Here is a 19,608-nt window from a genome sequence, read left to right on the forward strand (position 1 = left end):
CACAAGGACAAACTTCAAGGGGGAGAAATTCCAGGGACTGAGTGCCTCTGCTTGGTTTCTGCTTTACTCTGGCCACACACATGGTGGAAGAGGAAATGAACAGAAAGCCCTGAGCATGAGCAGGCTGTGAGGGGCTGCCAGTCAGCACAGGGCCTCCTGGACTTGCCAAACATTTATGGAAGCAGCTGTCAGCCTCCCCAGCTACAGGGTCCAGATGTGTGGAGGCACGCAACTGGAGGCTGGGTTGGAGGCTGTGCTCCACTGGGCACCTCCACAGGGCAGCACCGCAGGCACAAGCATCACTTCCCGCAGCTCTGTACCCAGGCCACGACATCCAGTAGAAGGTGGTTTCTGTTCTCCTTGATGACCTGTGGGAGGAAGCAGGGAGCAGGTCTCAGACCTCCCTCCTTTCCTTCACCCTGAGAACCGGGAAGGCTGGGAGGCTGACAGGAGCTCTGAGACAGGACATCCAGTCCCACCATCATCTCTGCAGAGACAGACCAAGGTACAGCAAGACAGGTGAGGTGGCACACACCTGCAATCCCAGCAGCTCGGGAGGCTGAGGCAGGAGGATCCAAGTTCAAAGTCTGCCTCAGCAACTTAGTAAGATCCTGTCTCAAAATAAAAAAATAAGAAGGGCTGGGGATGTGGCTCAGTGGTTAAGTACCCCTGGTACAATCCCTGGTGCCAAAATAAATAAATAAATAAATAAATAAATAAATAAATAAATAAATAAATAAATAAATAAGGGACAGCAGCTTTGCTGATGGATCCTGACTTGGGAAGAGTGTGAATCAAGAGCTGTAAGGAAGGCAGGGAGGGGGTAGGGCAGATGGATAGTCACCCTGGAGCAGAAATGGCCACCAGAGCAGCAAATGACTGAGACCCAGGGACACCCAGAATCCAAGCGTGCTCCCAAGGTCAGTACATCTACTCGGCTCACCAGGGGCTTGGAGGACCCAAGTGCTGCAAGGGGTCTTGGCTCACCTGGAGGAGGAAGGGGCTAAGCCAGAGAAGCGAGGGTGACAAGGTGCAGACCATAACTTGGCCTCCTGACCCCAGCATGTTCTCCATAGGCAGTACCCTTACAACACAAGGACGTCCAACAAGCAAGCACGGGAAGCAATCCCAGCGTCCCTGCTCCTGTGATCAGTTCTTCCCTCACCACCAATCTGGCAGAACAAAAGGGGCAGAGGCACCAGGGAGAGATGCTTCCTATCACTGTGCCTCCCCTGGCCCCTACACTCACAGGCACAGGGCTGAGGGTGGAACATCACAGAAAGGACGCTGACCTCATGGAGGTGGCAGTCTAGGGGAGTCGTAGTATGAACAAGGATGGGGGAGGTCCAAGACTCCCCAGGAAGGGTGCAGAGAGTTGGCAGGACCTGGGTGGGAGGAACAGGGCTCAGAAAGTCTTCCATAGCTGGGTGCACCTGGACGCAACCCTGACATGTGGTCAATGGGGAAGGGCACCTGGACAGAGGGGCATATGAGCAAAGCCTCCTGGTATGAGGGAGGGTGCACTGGAGGCCTGCAGAGGTCAGCGCTGGCACCCTGAGAGGAGGAGCAGCTGGCCCCCAGCAGGCCTGCTCTGGGTTGACTCTGTCCCCCAGAGGTTCATGTGTTGGAAGCCTGATCCCTCAGTGCATGGCATGTGGGGGTGGGGTCTTCAGGAGGCAACCAGGATTAGATGAGTGGCTTTGTGAGAAGGGGAAGCCATCCCAGCTGGCACCATGCTTCTTCCCATGTGGGGCCCTCTGCCATGTTTGGAAGGGATGTGGGTCAATGTCTAAGTGGTGACCAAGTCTTCTAGAGAGGGGAGTGGTGCCACTTCTTCTCCACTTGGCTCTTCTACCTGATTTCTGTGTGTATGTGTGTGTGAGCGGGATGGTTTTATGGAGATATAATTCATATATCATAGAACTCACCTCAAGAGTAGAATTCTAGGGCTGGGAATATAGCTCAGTTGGTAGAGTGCTTGTCTCACAAGCACAGGGCCCTGGGTTCAATCCCCAGCACTGCGTACATTCAGAGTTTGCAATACTCACCACTATCTAATATCAGAACATTTTCATCACAAATAGAAGCCCCTTCTAGTTACCCCCTTCTGCCCTCCCCAGCCTCTGGCAACCACTTCTATCTGCTCTCTCAGTAATGTTGCCCCTCCTGGACATTCTCTGCAAGTGGAATCACAGGTATGCGATCTGTGCCTGGCTTCTTTCACTCAGCATGAGGTGACACTCATTCACACATGTTGTACAGTGAAACCATCGGTACTTCAGTCCTTTGTGTTGCCAATAACACCCACTGTATGAAGGTATCACATTTCTTTTATCCCTTTGCAGAATTGGGGTAATTCCCACATTCTGGCCGTAATACTGCTGTGATTGTTCACTGAAGGTTTTTGTGAACATGTTTTCCATTCTTCTGGGTAAATATCTTGGAGTGGAATTGCTGGTTTTCAGAGTGACTCAAATTTAATTTTTGAGGAACTGAAACTGTTTTCCAGTTTGGTCATCACTGAGGTCCCACCAGCAGGCGTGAGGGCACCAACACCCGCCATATTCAATTTCTTTCCTTCAGTCATATTGCAGGCACCCCAAAGGGTGTGTATTCCCAGCCACCCCTGACACTGCACGGCCTTTCATGGGCTTACCTATCACCTGTATAGCTTCTGTGGAGAAATACCCATTCAGTCTCTGTCTATTTTTATGGGTTTATTTTTACTTTATTGTTGAGTTCTTAAAGTCATCTTTGTGTTCTAGGATTCAGGCTCATCTGATACATAATTTGTCAGCATCTTCTCCCCTCTGTGTGCTCTTTCCTACTCTTACTGGGTTCTTTGAAGCACAAAGGTTTAGGGTTTTGGTGTGGTTCATCTTATCTATTTTTTTCCTTTGCTGTCTGAGTTCTGGGTGTTCTTTCATAGCAGGTTTTGCCCAACTGCTGTTCACAAAGACTTACTCCTATATTTTCTGCCAAGAGTTTTAAAGATTTACCTCTTATATTTAAATCTATAAACCATTTTAAATTAATTTTGTGCACAGTGTGAAGTAAGGGTCCAATTTTGTGAAAGAATAAAAATGGCTTTGTGGAAGAAGCAAGTTTAAAGTGCTCTGAATTCTTATTATTAAAGTAGCTTTTGGTTATATTAACATTTTATAAAACAGAAAAATCAAATAACATCTCAGACTTGAGTTACAGAAGAGTCTGCACCCCACTGACAAGCCAGTGCCCCCGGCTGCAGGCATGGGTGGATCCTGCCCCCGCCACACACGCTACAGAGGGGCAAGTCTGCATACCTAGCGCCCCACACATGCTCCCAGTCTGCTGGTCTGCTCTGCCCAGTTAATTAGAAAACTAGGAAAAGTACACATACCCCTTTCCAGTAATCTTGACCCACAAAAGCTTTCTCCTTTTGCCTTCAAGGCATCAACATCGCCGTTACCTACTGTTTTCACAATTAGCTTCCGTGAGCCAAATACTGAAATAAGTTCAAAACAAAAACAGTTCTCGGTGTTATATTTAGAGAACAATAGGCTTTAGAAGTCATGAAAAAAAAATATGGTCAATGTTCTGAAAGAGCAGTATAACCTTGGGAAGGCCACGGTCAGTACCCAAGCATGGCAGTTCCCATGCCTCCAAGAGCTTCCTGTGGTTTGGAAGGTGTCCAGTCAGAACCAGCAGGACCAGGAGCTGCAGCAGCGCCCAGCAGGTAAGGGAAGCACCTGGGCAGACCAAGGTGTGATGACGGCTGACATCAGCAGTTCAGCTTCTGCTGGAGCCAAGGGGAGGACAGCAGCGGGCAGAGGCAGGAGCATTCTGGGGCAGGCAGGCAGCATCGCAGCCTGGATGTCAGACAGTACCCCTCCTGCAGCCAGGGACATGAGGCACCAGGCTAGGTACCAGGCTCGTCACACCATGAGCTCCCACTGCAGAGGATGTGTCTCAGAACCTCGCCAATGCTGTGACGTGGACTAGAAGGCAGAAGACCAAAATTGTGACTTCTCTTTCAGAAACCAACAGCATGCAATGGCAAAGTCCTCTCCACACTCGACAGCAAGCCGCAGGAGACAAACTCTCATCCCAGTTCCACTAGCCTGCTCCTCTTCCTGCCTCAGATGTGTGCTCAAGCAGCATGTGGAGAGACCTTCTGCCCACTCCAGAGGCCTGTCCACCCTGCCTGACCTTCCCTTCTACCCAGCCATGGCTGGACACATCCTACGAATGCTTGCTTGGCAGATCCCCTCCATGCAGCATGGGCACCTGCCTCATGGGGCAGGGAGCAGTGCCAGGCTCACTAAGTGGGTTAGAGGCCAGTCCAGGGCAGCTCCCCAGCCCAGTCTGCTGGGCAGCAGAGGTGCGAGGATACCTTCCTTCTGGAGACTGACTTTCTTTGTCTACCTACACATCTGAGTGTTGCCATTCCTGCCTCACCTGTCAAACACACCCTCAGGAGCTTGAGACGCTGCCACCAGCATGCAGCTTGACCTCCGCATGGTGCTCTCTCCCCCGTGCTTCTGACAGATCTTTACCTGGATGGAGTCCTCTGGGTGAAGGGCTACTGCTCCAATCCTAGGGCCCTGAGCTGATGGGCATCTCTGCCCACACATCAGTGTGTCGAGAGTCAGGTGCCACTTCTCCCACGCTGCTCTCAGGACTCGAGTCAGTGCCCACAGGTCTGGTTCTGAGGTTCTTGGCACGGATTTCTTCGGTTTACCCAGCTGTGGTTCACAGCGGGCTTTTGTAATCTGTAGGTTTATGTCTTTAGCAAACACGGGAGATCTTGGCTACTATTTGCCAGCCATCCCCAGGGCTCGTTCTTGACATTTTTATTCTTCCTGCTGCTCTATCTTTGAGTCTGCTAGTTCTTTCTTCTGTCATCCTTAGAAGGTGGGCCCACAGATTAATGTTTTAATTTTGTTACTGTACTTCATGGTTGAAAAATTTCCTGTGATTCTTCTATTGTCTCTATTTTTGCTAAAACTTTCACTCTGAGACTTTCAGTTCTTCATTTGCTTCCAGGGCCTGTGATGGTCACTGAGGTGACACAGGATGCTGGACCCAGTCCTGCCTTGTCTCCACACTGTGGTTGGAAGCCCATATCTGCCGGCCGCCTCTTCATTCCAGCTGCAGCATGCCCAGCTCTCAGGATAAGTGACCTGTGGCCGAGTGTCATCCACTAGCTGCTCACCTGGCACAACGTGACCATGAGTGGATGACACTGGCTGGGTGGCATGCCCCCCACCCTGGCGCTCACTCAGTCAGGCAGGGCTGTACAGCTCCACCTGGGGTCTGGAGCTAGCTGCCTTCTCTTATTCCTTCAGGAGCTGTGGATCCTCCCTGAGCCTCTGCTCAGACCCCCCCTACCTGGCCCTGCCTGCCTCCTGATCAGGTCTCCTAACAGGTGCCTACTCCAGGACACGTTGGGCAGAAACCACTCTCAGATCCAGAAATCCACTGCCTCTGGGGATCAGAAAGGACCCAGAACACATGTAAGCCAACCGCTCAGTCTGCTAGTAAGAACATGAGGGTCCTCGTTTTTTTTTTTAATTTATTTTTATTTTATTGTTTTAATTTATTTTTATTGTAAACAAATGGGATACATGTTGTTTCTGATTGTACATGGAGTAACAGCATACCATTTGCGTAATCATACATTTACATAGGGTAATGATGTTTGATTCATTCTGTTATTTTTTCCTTCCCCCCACCCCTCCCACCTCTCTTTTCCCTCTATACAGTCCCTCCTTCCTCCATTCTTGCACCTCTCCCACCCCCCATTATGTGTCATCATCCACTTATCAGTGAGATCATTTGCCTTTGGGATTTTTGAGATTGGCTTATCTCACTTAGCATGATATTCTTCAATTTCATCCATTTTCCTGCAAATGCTATAATTTTATTATTCTTTATAGCTGAGTAATATTCCATTGTATATGTATATCACAGTTTCTTTATCCATTCATCAATTGAAGGACATCTAGGTTGGTTCCACAGTCTGGCTATTGTGAATTGAGCAACTATGAACATTGACGTAACTGTATCTCTGTAGTATGCTGATTTTAAGTCCTTTGGGTATAGGCCGAGGAGTGGGATAGCTGGGTCAAATGGTGGGTCCATTAAAAGTTTTCTAAGGAGTCTCCATACTGCTTTCCAGAGTGGCTGCACTAATTTGCAGCCCCACCAGCAATGTATGAGTGTACCTTTCTCCCCACATTCTCTCCAACACGTATTGTTGCTTGTATTCTTGATAATCGCCATTCTAATTGGGGTGAGATGGAATCTTAGGGTAGTTTTGATTTGCATTTCTCTTATTACTAAAGATGGTGAACATTTTTTCATATGTTTGTTGATTGATTATAGATCATCTTCTGTGAAGTGTCTGTTCATATCCTTAGTCCATTGGTTGATTGGGTTATTTGTATTCTTCGTCAAGAGTTTTTTGAGTTCTTTTTATATTCTGAAAATTAGTGCTCTATCTGAAGTATGAGTGGCAAAGATATTCTCCCACTCTGTAGGCTCTCTCTTTGCATTGCTAATAGTTTCCTTTGCTGAGAGAAAGCTTTTTAGTTTGAATCTATCCCACTTGTTGATTCTTGCTTTTATTTCTTGTGCTATGGGCGTCCTGTAAAGAAAGTCTGATCCAAAGTCAACAAGGTGAAGATTTGGACCTACTTTTTCTTCTATAAGATGCAAGGTCTCTGGTCTGATTCCGAGGTCCTTGATCCATTGTGAGTTGATTTTTATGCAGGGTGAGAGATAGGGGTTTAGGTTCATTCTGTTGCATATGAATTTCTAGTTTTCCCAGCACCATTTGTTGAAGAGGCTATCTTTTCTCCATTGCATATTTTTGGCACCTTTGTCTAGTATGAGAAAATTGTATTTATGTGGGTCTGTGTCCGTGTCCTCTATTCTGTACCATTGATCTACCTGTCTATTTTGGTACCAATACAATACCGTTTTTGTTACTATTGCTTGTATAGTTGAAGTTCTGGTATTCCGATACGCTCTGCTTCATTCTTCCTGCTAAGGATTGTTTTAGCTATTCTTGGTTTCTTATTCTTCCAGATGAATTTCATGATTGCTTGCTCTATGTCTGTAAGGTACGTCATTGGGATTTTAATTGGAATTGCATTGAATCAGTATAGCACTTTTGGTAGTATGGCCATTTTGACAATATTAATTCTTCCTATGCAAGAACATGGGAGATCTTTCCATCTTCTAATGTCTTCCTTAATTTCTTTCTTCAATGTTTTGTAGTTTTCATTGTAGAGATCTTTTACCTCTTTGGTTAGATTCATGCCCAAATATTTTATATTTTTGAGGCTATTGCAAATGGAGTTGTTTTCCTCATTTCCCTTTCAGCTGATTCATCGCTTGCGTATAAAAATGCTTTAGCTTTATGCGTGTTGATTTTATAGCCTGCTATTTTGCTGAATTCATTGATGAGATCTAGAAGTTTTCTGGAGGAGTTTTTTGGATCTTCTAAATATAGAATCATGTCATCCGCAAATAGTGACAGCTTAAATTCCTCTTTTCCTATTCGTAATCCTTTAATTTCTTTAGTCTGCCTAATTGCTCTGGCAAGAGTTTCAAGGACAATGTCCAATAGAAGTGGTGAAAGAGGACATCCCTGTCTTGTTCCTGTTTTTAAAGGGTATGGTTTCAGTTTTTCTCCATTAACAATCATGTTGGCCATGGGCTTAGCATAAATAGCCTTTACAATGTTCAGGTATGTTCCTACTCTCCCTATTTTTTCTAGTGTTTTGACCATGAAGGGGTGTTGTATTTTGTCAAACGCTTTTTCTGCATCAATTGAAATAAACATATGATTCTTATCCTTAAGTCTATTGACATGATGGATTACATTTATTGATTTACGAATGTTGAACCATCCTTGCATTCCTTGTTGGAATACAGATTTTCAAAGTAGCTTCTAATTATGTTCTGTATCTCAGTGGTGTCTGTCATATTTCCTTTTTCATCACAAATTTTAGTAATTTGACTTTTCTCTCTCCTTCTCTTTGTTAGTGTGGCTAAGGGTTTGTCTATTTTGTATATTTTTTCAAAGAACCAACTCTTTGTTTTGTCAATATTTTGAATTGTTTCTTTTGTTTCAATTTCATTGATTTCAGCTCTGCTTTTAATTATTTCCTGTCTTTTACTACTTTTGCTGTTATTCTGTTCTTCTTTTTCTAGGACTTTGAGCTGTAATGTTATGTCATTTAATTTTTGACTTTTCATTCTTTTCTGGAATGCGCTCCATGCAATGAATTTTCCTATTAGTATCGCTTTCATAGTATCCCAGAGATTTTGATATGTTGTATTGTCATTCTCATTGACCTCTAAGAATTTTTTTTATCTCCTCCCTGATGTTTTCTATTATCCATGTTTCATTCAATAACATATTATTTAGTGCCCAGGTGTTGGAGTAATTTCTGTTTTTTATTTTGTCATTGATTTCTACTCTCAGTCCATTATGATCTGATAGAACACAAGGCAGTATGTCTAATTGTTTGCATTTCCTAAGGGGTGCTTTGTGGCATAATGTATGGTCTATTTTCAAGAAGGTTCCATGTGCTGCTGAGAAGAAAATGAATCTGCTCATTGATGGATGGAATATTTTATATATGTCTATTAAGTCTAGGTTATTGATTGTGCTATTGAGTTCTATGGTTTCTTTGTTTGGTTTTTGTTTGGAAGATCTATGTAGTGGTGACAGCGGTGTGTTAACGTCGCCCAGAATTATTGTGTTGTGGTCTATATGAATCCTGAAATTGAGAAGGATTTGTTTGATGTACAGGGATGCACCATTGTTTGGGGCATAAATATTTACTATTGTTATGTCTTCCTGATTTATGGTTCCCTTAAGCAGTATGAAATGTCCTTCTTTATCCCTTCTGACTAACTTTGACTTGAAATCCACTTTATCTGATATAAGGATGGAAACCCCCGCTTTTTTACTGAGTCCATGTGCATGGTAGTTTTTTTCGCATCCTTTCACTTTTAGTCTGTGGATGTCTTTTTCTATGAGATGAGTCTCTTGCAGGCAGCATATTGTTGGGTCTTTCTTTTTAATCCATTCTGCCAGTCTATGTCTTTTGATTGATGAGTTTAGGCCATTAACATTCAGGGTTATTATTGAGATATGATTTGTATTGCCAGTCATTTGGCTTATTTTTGGTTTCTAAGTTGGCTTGGTTTCTCCTTTGAATGGTTTTTCTCTAAAGTAGTTCCTCCCTTTGCTGACCTCCATTTCATTTCCTCCTCATGCAATATTTTGTTGAGAACATTCTGTAGTGCAGGCTTTCTATTTGTAAATTCTTTTAACTTTTGTTTATCATGGAAGGATTTTATTTCATCTTCAAATCTGAAAGTTAGTTTTTCTGGGTATAGGATTTTTGATTGGCAACCATGTTCTTTCAGAGCTTGAAATATGTTGGTCCAGGCCCTTCTAGCTTTTAGAGTCTGGGTTGAGAAGTCGGCTGCTATCCGTATTGGTCTCCCCCTATATGTAATCTGATGCTTTTCTCTCACGGCCTTCAAAATTCTATCTTTATTTTGAATGTTATGCATTTTCATTATAATGTGACTTGGTGTGGATCTGTTGTGATTTTGTGCATTTGGTGTTTTGTAAGCCTCTTGTATTTGATTTTCCATTTCATTCTTCAGGTTTGGGAAATTTTCTGATATTATTTCATTGAATAGGTTGTTCATTCCTTTGGTTTGTATCTCTGTGCCTTCCTCAATCCCAATAATTCTTAAATTTGGTCTTTTCATGATGTCCCATAGTTCTTGTAGATTATATTCATGATTTCTTACCATCTTCTCTGTTTGGGCGACTTTATTTTCAAGATTAAATATTTTGTCTTCATTGTCTGAGGTTCTGTCTTCCAAGTGGTCTAGTCTGTTGGTGATGCTTTCCATTGAGTTTTTTATTTGGTTTATTGTTTCCTTCATTTCAAGGATTTCCATTTGTTTTTGTTTTTGAGAATCTCTATCTCTTTGTTGAAATGATCTTTTGCTTCCTGCAGGTGCTCTTTCAGCTTATTGGTATTATCATTCATTGCCTGTATTTGCTCTCTTATCTCATCCTTTGTTTCGTGAATCATCTTAGTCATGTATAATCTGAAGTCCTTTTCTGACATTTCTTCTAACATACTGTCATTGGATTCTATTAATATAGAATCTAGATTTGTTTGGATCATTTTCTTCCCTTGTTTTTTCATGTTGTTCATGTATCTTCCCCTCTAGCAGGGCAGATCTGGAGTATTGCAGATTTCCCCTATAGGCTTATAGTGGCCCAATAGGTTTCCAAAACCCTTTCTTTAAGGGGAGATCAATATTAGCAGTGCCCAATTCAGACACTATGCAATCCTAGACCAAATAGCCCCTATGGGGATAATAACAAAATTGTCATAATAAACAGAATGAGGTCAAATATTATCTTCTAAAACAAACATATTTGCAATAAGGTCTGCAGTTTCTAATGGAGGACAAAGAGGATGCAGAGAGATGTAGAATGTGGCTCCTAATGGGATAAGAAAAGATTTTACAGAAGTTCTATATAATAGAAAGGGTGATAGTGTAATCAAAAGAAATTGCATGTTAGCATGCAAAAAAGGGAGAAAGAGACTCTGAGGGAACAGGTAAACAAAAGGAAAAGAGAGCAAGAAAAGTAAAGAAAAACAAATTTTTTTAAAAAGGAGAAAAAAGAAAATCTACTGTGTAACAGTCATACAGTGATGAAACCTCCCAGTGTTCAGTAGCCTGATGCATGAGAGGTACCTGACAATGAGCTTCAAGCCTCCAGCTGGCGTCTCAGGATGGGCTTTGCCCCACCTAAAAATCAGAGCTACGGCTTCCAGGATTATCCAAGATGGCCGCTCTGGCTTCCAAATGTATTGGCAAATGGGGAGCTGCAGCTCAGGGGTGGACGTGGTCAGCTGGAAGTCCTGGAGGTGGGATGTGGTTGGTCAGGCAGGGGTCCTGGAGGTCCAGTGTGTTTGGTGTGGTTGTGGGATCCTGGAGTTCGGGTGCAATCAGTTGGTCTGGGGTCCCGGTGATAGGGCTCAGTCAGTTGGTCTGGGGGTCCTGGTGGCAGGGAGCAGTCAGTTGATGTGAGGACCCCAGAGGCAGGGAGTGATCAGTCGGGCTGAGGGATCCTGGAGACGGGGCTCAGGAGTCCTACAGTGCCTGGCTGTTGTCTGAAAATGGTGGCGGCCACGTGTAAACAAACCTGCAGGTACTGTAACAGTGAAGTTCCAGGCAACAGCAGGCAGCTGGTGCTCCACTGGCAGTCGGCGATCAGTTTGATGACTGTTGTCGGATGGTCGGGAGGTGAACCTCGTGCTTTGGGTGATGGATAGGTTTAAGGCAGGTGATGGACAGGCGAGAGGCAGGCAAATGGCAGATGATAGGTGCCTGATAGTGAGCAATCTGCACTCAAAAAAGGCGTCAATATGCTGGCAGAGTGTAGGTCATCACAGCAGACAAATGGGGTAAACACCAGGGAATCGATAAGCAGCAAAAATTGCCTTACCAAGAAACAGACATCCTCTGCTTGAAACCGGAGTTACAGAGTGACAAGGAACAGAGCCTCCCTCTAGTCCGCCATCTTGGATCACTCTCATGGCAGTCTAGAGGGTCCTCGTTTTTAAGCCAGGACCCCAAGGGTCATAACCAGGGTGGCTGGAGAAGAGTGGGGCATGTGGCTCCCTCCCTGTACTCTCTCAGAGATGATGCCTTCTGTGCCCCATTAGGAGTAATGACTACCCTGCTGAAGAACAGCCTCCCCTCTGGAGTGGGGACGTGGCCTCATCTTAAGACGCAGTGCATACTTCTGGATGTGGCCCTCAGCTCCCCTGACCGTCCCTTGACTTTTGGGTCCCTGGTGCTAACAAGGGACCAAGCCCAGCCTTCCAGCATGGGAGCGTCATCTCCTGCTCCTCCTGCACCACTGCCTCTATGTCCACAGACACTGTCATCACGAACCTCTACCTCGGAGGCAGTGCGCAGAGGGGCAGGTGGTGGCACTTGGCTCTGAGGCCATTGACATGAGGACTCAGCTTTCGCAACTTTCCAGCCTCACTCAGACATCACCTCCTGGGACAGACCTCCCCTGAGTGCTGCCACCACCAGGCCACCAAACCACGCTGCCAGGTCTCTTACCAGCCCTCAACAGCAGCTGGAACCACCTCCTGCATCTGCTGGCACATGTGGCACTCAGCTCCTGCAGTTGGTTCCATGCTCCTGAGGAACGGACCCACTAAGACATGAACAGTGCCCTGCAAACAGTAGGTGCTCAGTTGGCACCAGCCAAGGGAGTGCACCCCTGAAGGAGGTGCACATGCCTCCCAGATCTGACTGGTTCAACCCCAATGTGGTCCTTCAGTGCCACACACAGGATGCACTGGTGGAAACATCCCAGCAGGGCCAGTGGGCCAGGGGACCTTGCAACCAGTGAAGCAGGTGCTTGCTCTGCTCCAACCTGCTGAGGCCCTGTGCCCTCCACTCACCACCTGCCTCTGGGAAGCTTTTAACCTGGGGTGGGGGCAGCGTGAGTGGAGTTTACCAAGGGCACTAGCGGGCACAGAGGAGGGCAGCAGAGAAGACACAGAAGCATGAGAGGGATTGAGGAGGGCAGCAGGCTGGGTCACTCGGGGGTCCCCAAGATTCATCACTGTGTAAAGGATGGTGTCATTCTAAACCCCTAAGATCCAGCTTGGTTATGCTGCAGCACAGGGGCATGTAGGGGCGGAGAAGCAGGCAAGGGTGGGGCACCTGCAGACAGGGTGCACTCACACTGAACACCTTCATGTCAGGCCTGCCCTGGATCTCCCCCACCAGGGCCAGAGGCTTTCCCTTCAGGCATGGGATGGTGCCCAGGATGATGGTCCCTGGTGAGGACAGAGTCTGGTGCACAGCCTGGATGAAGGGCTGACTGAAGAGCTCCATCTGCCCGATCTCATCGATGACACACACTCTGGGTCCGAGGACTTCGCAGGAACCCACCTGGGGATGGAGACACTCACTGGACACTGGGCCATACTATTTGCAGGTTCCCACATGACACAGGTTGTCCTTACATGCAGGCTCATAAGAAGGGTGACCTAGAAAAACTGAAAGCATTCCCTCTAAAAACTGGAACAAGGCAGGGATGCCCTCTTTCACCACTTCTATTCAATATCGTCCTTGAAACTCTAGCCAGAGCAATTAGACAGACCAAAGAAATTAAAGGGATACGAATAGGAAAAGAAAAACTCAAACTATCCCTATTTGCTGATGATATGACTGTATACTTAGAGGAAACAGGAAATTCCACCAGAAAACTGTTAGATCTCATAAGTGAATTCAGTAAAGTAGCAGGATATAAGATCAATGCACATAAATCTAAGGCATTTCTATACATAAGCGATGAATCTTCAGAAAGAGAAATTAGGAAAACTACCCCATTCACAATAGCTTCGAAAAAAATAAAGTATTTGGGAATCAATCTCACAAAAGAGGTGAAAGATCTCTACAATGAGAACTACAGAACACTAAAGAAAGAAATTAAAGAAAACCTTAGAAGATGGAAAGATCTCCCATGTTCTTGGATAGGAAGAATTAATATTGTCAAAATGGCCATACTACCAAAAGTGCTATACAGATTCATTGCAATTCCAATTAAAATCCCAATGATGTACCTTACAGAAATGGAGCAAGCAATCATGAAATTCATGTGGAAGAATGAAAAACCCAGAATAGCTAAAGCAATCCTTGGCAGAAAGAGTGAAGCAGGGGATATCGCAATACCAGATCTTCAACTCTACTACAAAGCAATAGTAACAAAAACGGCATGGTATTGGTACCAAAATAGAAAGGTGGATCAATGGTACAGAATAGAGGACATGGACACAAACCCAAATAAATACAATTTTCTCATACTAGACAAAGGGGCCAAAAATATGCAATGGAGAAGATAGCCTCTTTAACAAATGGTGCTGGGAGAATTGGAAATCCATATGCAACAGAATGAAACTAAACCCATATCTCTCACCATGCACGAAACTAAACTCAAAATGGATTAAGGATCTCGGAATCAGACCAGAGACCTTGCATCTTATAGAAGAAAAGGTAGGTCCAGAGCTTCAACATGTCGGCTTAGGACCAGACTTCCTCAACAGGACTCCCATAGCACAAGAAATAAAAGCAAGAATTAATAACTGGGATAGATTCAAACTAAAAAGTTTTCTCTCAGCAAAGGAAACTATCAGCAATGTGAAGAAAGAGCCTACAGAGTGGGAGAAAAATCTTTGCCAATCATACTTCAGATAGAGCACTAATTTCCAGAATCTATAAAGAACTCAAAAAACTCTACACCAAGAATGCAAATAATCCAATCGGCAAATGGGCTAAAGAAATGAATAGACACTTCACAGAAGAAGATCTACAAGCAATCAACAAACATATGGAAAAATGTTCAACATCTCTAGTAATAAGAGAAATGCAAATCAAAACCACCCTAAGATTCCATCTCACCCCAATTAGAATGGCGATTATCAAGAATACAAGCAACAACAGGTGTTGGCGAGGATGTGGGGAGAAAGGTACACTCATATATTGCTGGTGGGGCTGCAAATTAGTGCAGCCACTCTGGAAAGCAGTATGGAGACTCCTTAGAAAACTTGGAATAGAAACCACCATTTGACCCAGCTATCCCACTCCTTGGCCTATACCCAAAGGACTTAAAATCAGCATGTTACAGAGATACAGCCACATCAATGTTCATAGCTGCTCAGTTCACAATAGCCAGATTGTGGAACCAACCTAGATGTCCTTCAATTGATGAATGGATAAAGAAACTGTGGTATATAAATACAATGGAATATTACTCAGCCATAAAGAATGATAAAATTATGGCATTTGCAGGCAAATGGATGAAACTGGAGAATATCATGCTAAGTGAGATAAGGCAATCTCAAAAAACCAAAGGAAGAATGATATCGCTAATAAGTGGATGATGACACATAATGGGGGGTGGGAGGGGTTAGTGTTGGGGTTGGAGTTGGGTTTAGGGAGGGGGGCAGAAATGGAGGAAGGAAGGACTGTATAGAGGGAGGGGAGGGGTGGGAGGGGAGGGGGGAAGGGAAAAAATGGCAGAATGAATCAAACAACATTACCCTATGTAAATTTATGATTACACAAATGGTATGCCTTTACGCCATGTACAGACAGAGAAACAACATGTATCCCATTTGTTTACAATAATTAAAAAAAAAAAAGAATTAAAAAAAAAAAAAAGAACGTTGACCTAGGAGCCTGCAGCACCAAGCACTCAGTCCCCAAGTCCTGGCTTCTTGCAATATTTTATTCCTCCCAATGGTTCCAATAGTGACCACACCTTATGATTACATGTACCCAGAAAATAAATGGCACCCCAATACCTCAGGTTTAAAGAAAGGAGACAAGGCTGAGCGCCATGGCAATGGCGGCCTCTTGACTCCAACTCTGATTCTTGTTCCGAGAGGTCTAGACTAGCACTGGGCACTCCCATCCAGGACCAGTGGCAGAGGGTGCTCCATGGCACCCCAGTGTCCCTGTCATGGCCTGTAGCCAGACTGAGGCTCCTCCTGGATGTCCTACACACCCCTCAGGGTCCCACGCACACCATCGCCGAACCCACAACACATAGGTTCTCAGCTGGGAGAGCTGTCCTGGGACTGAGAAGGTCCTACCAGCTGATAGGCAGAGAGGCAGCATAAAGAACCCCTCCTGTGACACAGGCCCTGAGGACCAGCCTGGAGTCTTGGGTTGTGAGACCCCAGGACAGATCAACAGCCACTCTGGCCCCTCTCCCTGGCAAAGACAGACCCAGCTGTGGAGGGTCCCTGCCAGGTACTGCTGCTGTTGCCCCAATGCTCCAGGATGACCAGAACCACCCCTCCAAGGAAGCCCCGCAGAGCAGAGCGCCGTTAGGCTGCCCGGCTGCTGCAAGGCAGGTGTGCACACTTTCTCCAGGTGCCCCCCCACTGAGACAGTGAGGGGTCCTGGAGTCCAACAAGAGGAGCCCCACTCCAAGGCCCCAGACACACCCGTGTGCCACACACCTGCACACCTTCTCAGGAACCAGGAACTGTGTCCAAGAAACCCCTCTCACCATGAAGAAACTGCTCTCCAGGGGCAGAACACGTGTGCCTGGCAGCCAAGGCACAGGTGTGAGCACCACCTTATGGAGCATGCTCAGCCAGTGGCCTGCTGGGCAGCAGACCTGACCACAGGTGCAGGGTACGCTGTCCTCACCACCAGCAGCATTCAAACTGTTTTCAAAAACTTTCATATGCTAGTAAAAGTTTTACCACTATTTGAACTTTGGAGAAAAGCTCTTATCTCTGCCGCCAACTGTCCTCCTCTTTATTAGAAACCACCTGGAGTGGGGAGAACAGACTGCCTGCTACAGGGAGGTGGTGACAACTGGCAAGTGGCTGGGGGCAAGAGAAGTTCAGCTACAATCCCAGTTGAGGGTTCAGCTCCCCAAGGCGCCACACCTTGGTGGGATGTGCATTTCAAGGAGTTAAATCTGCTTGCCTGTGGGGCCTGCAGAGGATACCATGCTGCTCAGAGTCCTGCAAACAGCCTCCCCAGGAAAGATGCTAAAGAAGGGAGAGAGAGGAACCCCACTGAGGCCACAGAAAGGAGGCTGTCTGGAAAACAACCATGTCCTCCACATCAATAGGGCCCTCACTCCGCACAGGCCCTGTCATTCCACGTGACCTCCAACACGGCCTCAATTTCACAGCTCAGGACATCTCTGCCTGGCAGATGCTGTGCCACCAGGAAGGTCTCAGTAAAACAGGAACGTGGAGGCAGTGTTCTGAGGATGGAGCCTCCAGCGGACAGTCTGTACTCAGTAATGGCCAATGCCACCACACTGCTACCACCAGCACAGGACAATGCGGGAGGACCAACGCATGGGGGGCAATGTTACAATGGTAATTAAACAGTGTGGTACTGATGCAGAAATGAAGGGCCGGCATCAATGAGGGACAGCCCTCGAGCATCGTGCACACACTTTTAAACATGACTTATGAAGCAAAATACACTGACTGGATGTGAGTTGTCTGATAAATGGTTTTAGCAAACCAGCTAAGTATCTGGAAGGAAACCAACTGTCTCCCGTGTTACATTTGAAATAAATCCAGGTGGACTGACAGCATAAGTGCTTTTTTAAAAGCACAGGGAAGAAGAAAAGTAAAGTAAAATGTTATGTTAAATTTGAATAGGGCTGAACTAAGTGACAAGCAGAAAAATAGAATCAATAAATATAAAAAGGTCATCTGCCTTACAAAGGGGCAATGGGAAGAAGAATCCAACAATAAATTAGACTAAAGAAACCAAACAATGGAAACCCTTAAACCTCATTAGAACCTTAAAAATGCAAATTGAGGCCAGGAAGTGTCTTGGAACTGTGAATCAGGTACCTGCAATGTGCCAGACAGTCTGTCCTCACACCACAGAGGACAGAGTGGCCCTGGGACCAGGCTCCTCACACCATGCTGTCCTTCAGGCCCTGTGGGAGGCCAGCCCCACTGGGGAGCTCCTGCTTGGTGGCAAGGTCACTTCCCACTGGGAACAAGGTGTCTGACATGGAGGGAACCACAGTAGATCAAAGATGAAATGCCCACTCGGAGAATTGATCATGAACCTCAGTTCTGAAGATTATTAAGATATGAGACCACGTCTGATCACTCAGTCAGCCTGCAGGAAAAACAAACTGGGCCAATAAACTGGGAGGGGCTGTTTCTTCAGTTCTGGATGACTGAAGAAACAGACTAGGCAGCCAGGCAGGCAAAGCATGCCAGTAGTGACTATGCCATGGTAAGACCTGAGTGACTCACATTGTCTTTCCTTTTTTTACAACTTTTTTTTACCATGGACAGAGAAAATTTCAGTATTTAGGAAAACAATGTGATAGCTCTCAAGTAAGGCTAAGTCAGCCCTGGATGAGCCATTAACCCAGCTGGGCCTGTGGGGGGCTTCCTAGAAGCCCAAGTCCTTTCCCATGGGCACTGGCCTCCCTCCTTCCACTCCTGTGCCCCTGCTCTGCTCCATCTCTGCTCTGGTCTGCAGAGTGTGGCAGATACCCATGCTGAGGTGAGCCTGGGGACCCAAGCCTCCTGGGCCTCCTCCACCCCAAGGGGCTGCCAGCTCCTGGCCAGTCCTGCTTCCCTGGGGACCAATGGGCATGCCATGCTGGTCCAACCTGAGAATTATTTCCCATACATTTTTCATAGTATTTTTAAAAAGACTCAAACAACCCTTCACCCACAGTGAGGATCTTACACCTGACAGACATTTCTTAACTTTGTCAGATCTGCTTTCCCAGGTCCTGCAAGCTCAACACTGGACGTGGATGGAAGGTCTCACCTGTTCCCCTGGGGTTTCTAAAGCTTCCAGCCCACCCTGTCACCACCTGCCAACAGCAAAACCTGTCTCTTCACACACCCTTATTTTTGTTACCTACTCTTTTTGTTTGTTTTTTATAAAGCTAAACTCTAATTCCTTCTCCTTTCTTCATCACAATAATATATGGGGGATGGGAGAGACATTTTTGCTCTAGAAAAGAAATCCAAGCTCTAACTGGGTAGGGATGTCCTGTGAGGGGCCATGCCCACCTGGCACCTGAAGGTCTGCACTGCTGATCAGAACTGTCTTTGTTTCTTAATGAAGAAGACAGATGCAAGCTCTTGATGTGGTCAGTACAGGAGTGCTTATGTAACCCTGCAGTTAGACATCAGGCATGCACCCTCTTCTCCCAGAACTCTGTCTGCTGACAGGAAGTAAAAATTCTATATATTGATCCAATGCTCAAAGTCAGACTCTTCCCTTGGAATTTCATTAAAGCATCTCACTTGCTGTTTAGACATTTAGATGGAGGTATCTGGTGGAAAAACACCAGATTCTCTGACTACTCCCATGAAACTCAGCAGGGGGAGGTTTCCAGGAGAAGAAGGGTGAGGAGGGGGGTGGTGGGTGCAGCAGAGTCAAAGAACTAACTCGTGGGCTGGGGAGCTGCAGTCCCACCAACAGGGAGGAAGACCCCACCAACTTGAGGCGTCCTCAGCAGCTGGCTCTGAACTCCAGTGGTCTTGGCAATCACTAATCCCCTGCGCTGTTCAACTGTGCTCTGGTGCTCAGGGGTAGAAGCTCGGCCCCGGAAGACGGTGTGCCAGCAACCAAGATGGAAGGTGCTGAGAGCCTGGGATGGGATGGCCCTGGCACCGGTGGGCTGGGGCACAGCTGGATGACCTCAGAGGCAGGCAGGGTCAGCTGGCACAGGGGCTTCCAGTCCACTGGAAGCATGCTGGACCTCAGTCCTGGTGCAGTGGAAAGCCCTTGAGAAGAGTTCACACCACTCTATTTCCCTAAGTCACTCTGTAAGAGCCTCAACAGGGCCCCAGAGCCCTGCACCTGTGCCCCCAGCACCTTCCTCCTCCTCCTCACTCCTGCCATCTAGAAGATTCTCCCTGGACCACCCCTCCCCAGTCACCCTGACACTCTCTTCTCTTCTCCACCTTTCAGTGTGGACGTCAGCTCCTCAGAGCCCCTTCCTGACCTCCTGGG

The 19,608-nt window shown here is 46.3% G+C and overlaps 1 protein-coding gene across 1 annotated transcript in view; it reads right to left on the reverse strand.

Annotated features, from left to right (window-relative positions):
• Positions 1–299: 299 nt before the first annotated feature.
• Positions 300–19,608, reverse strand: part of LOC124974572 (cancer-related nucleoside-triphosphatase-like) — a 28,891-nt gene continuing 9,582 nt past the window's right edge. Inside the window, 3 exon segments of the mRNA XM_047537742.1 lie at positions 300–368; positions 12,808–12,988; positions 19,267–19,284. Of these exon segments, the coding sequence (XP_047393698.1) occupies positions 300–368; positions 12,808–12,988; positions 19,267–19,284 (268 nt within the window).

The sequence above is a fragment of the Sciurus carolinensis genome, unplaced genomic scaffold (genome assembly GCF_902686445.1).
Source record: "Sciurus carolinensis unplaced genomic scaffold, mSciCar1.2, whole genome shotgun sequence".
Lineage (NCBI taxonomy): Eukaryota > Metazoa > Chordata > Mammalia > Rodentia > Sciuridae > Sciurus > Sciurus carolinensis.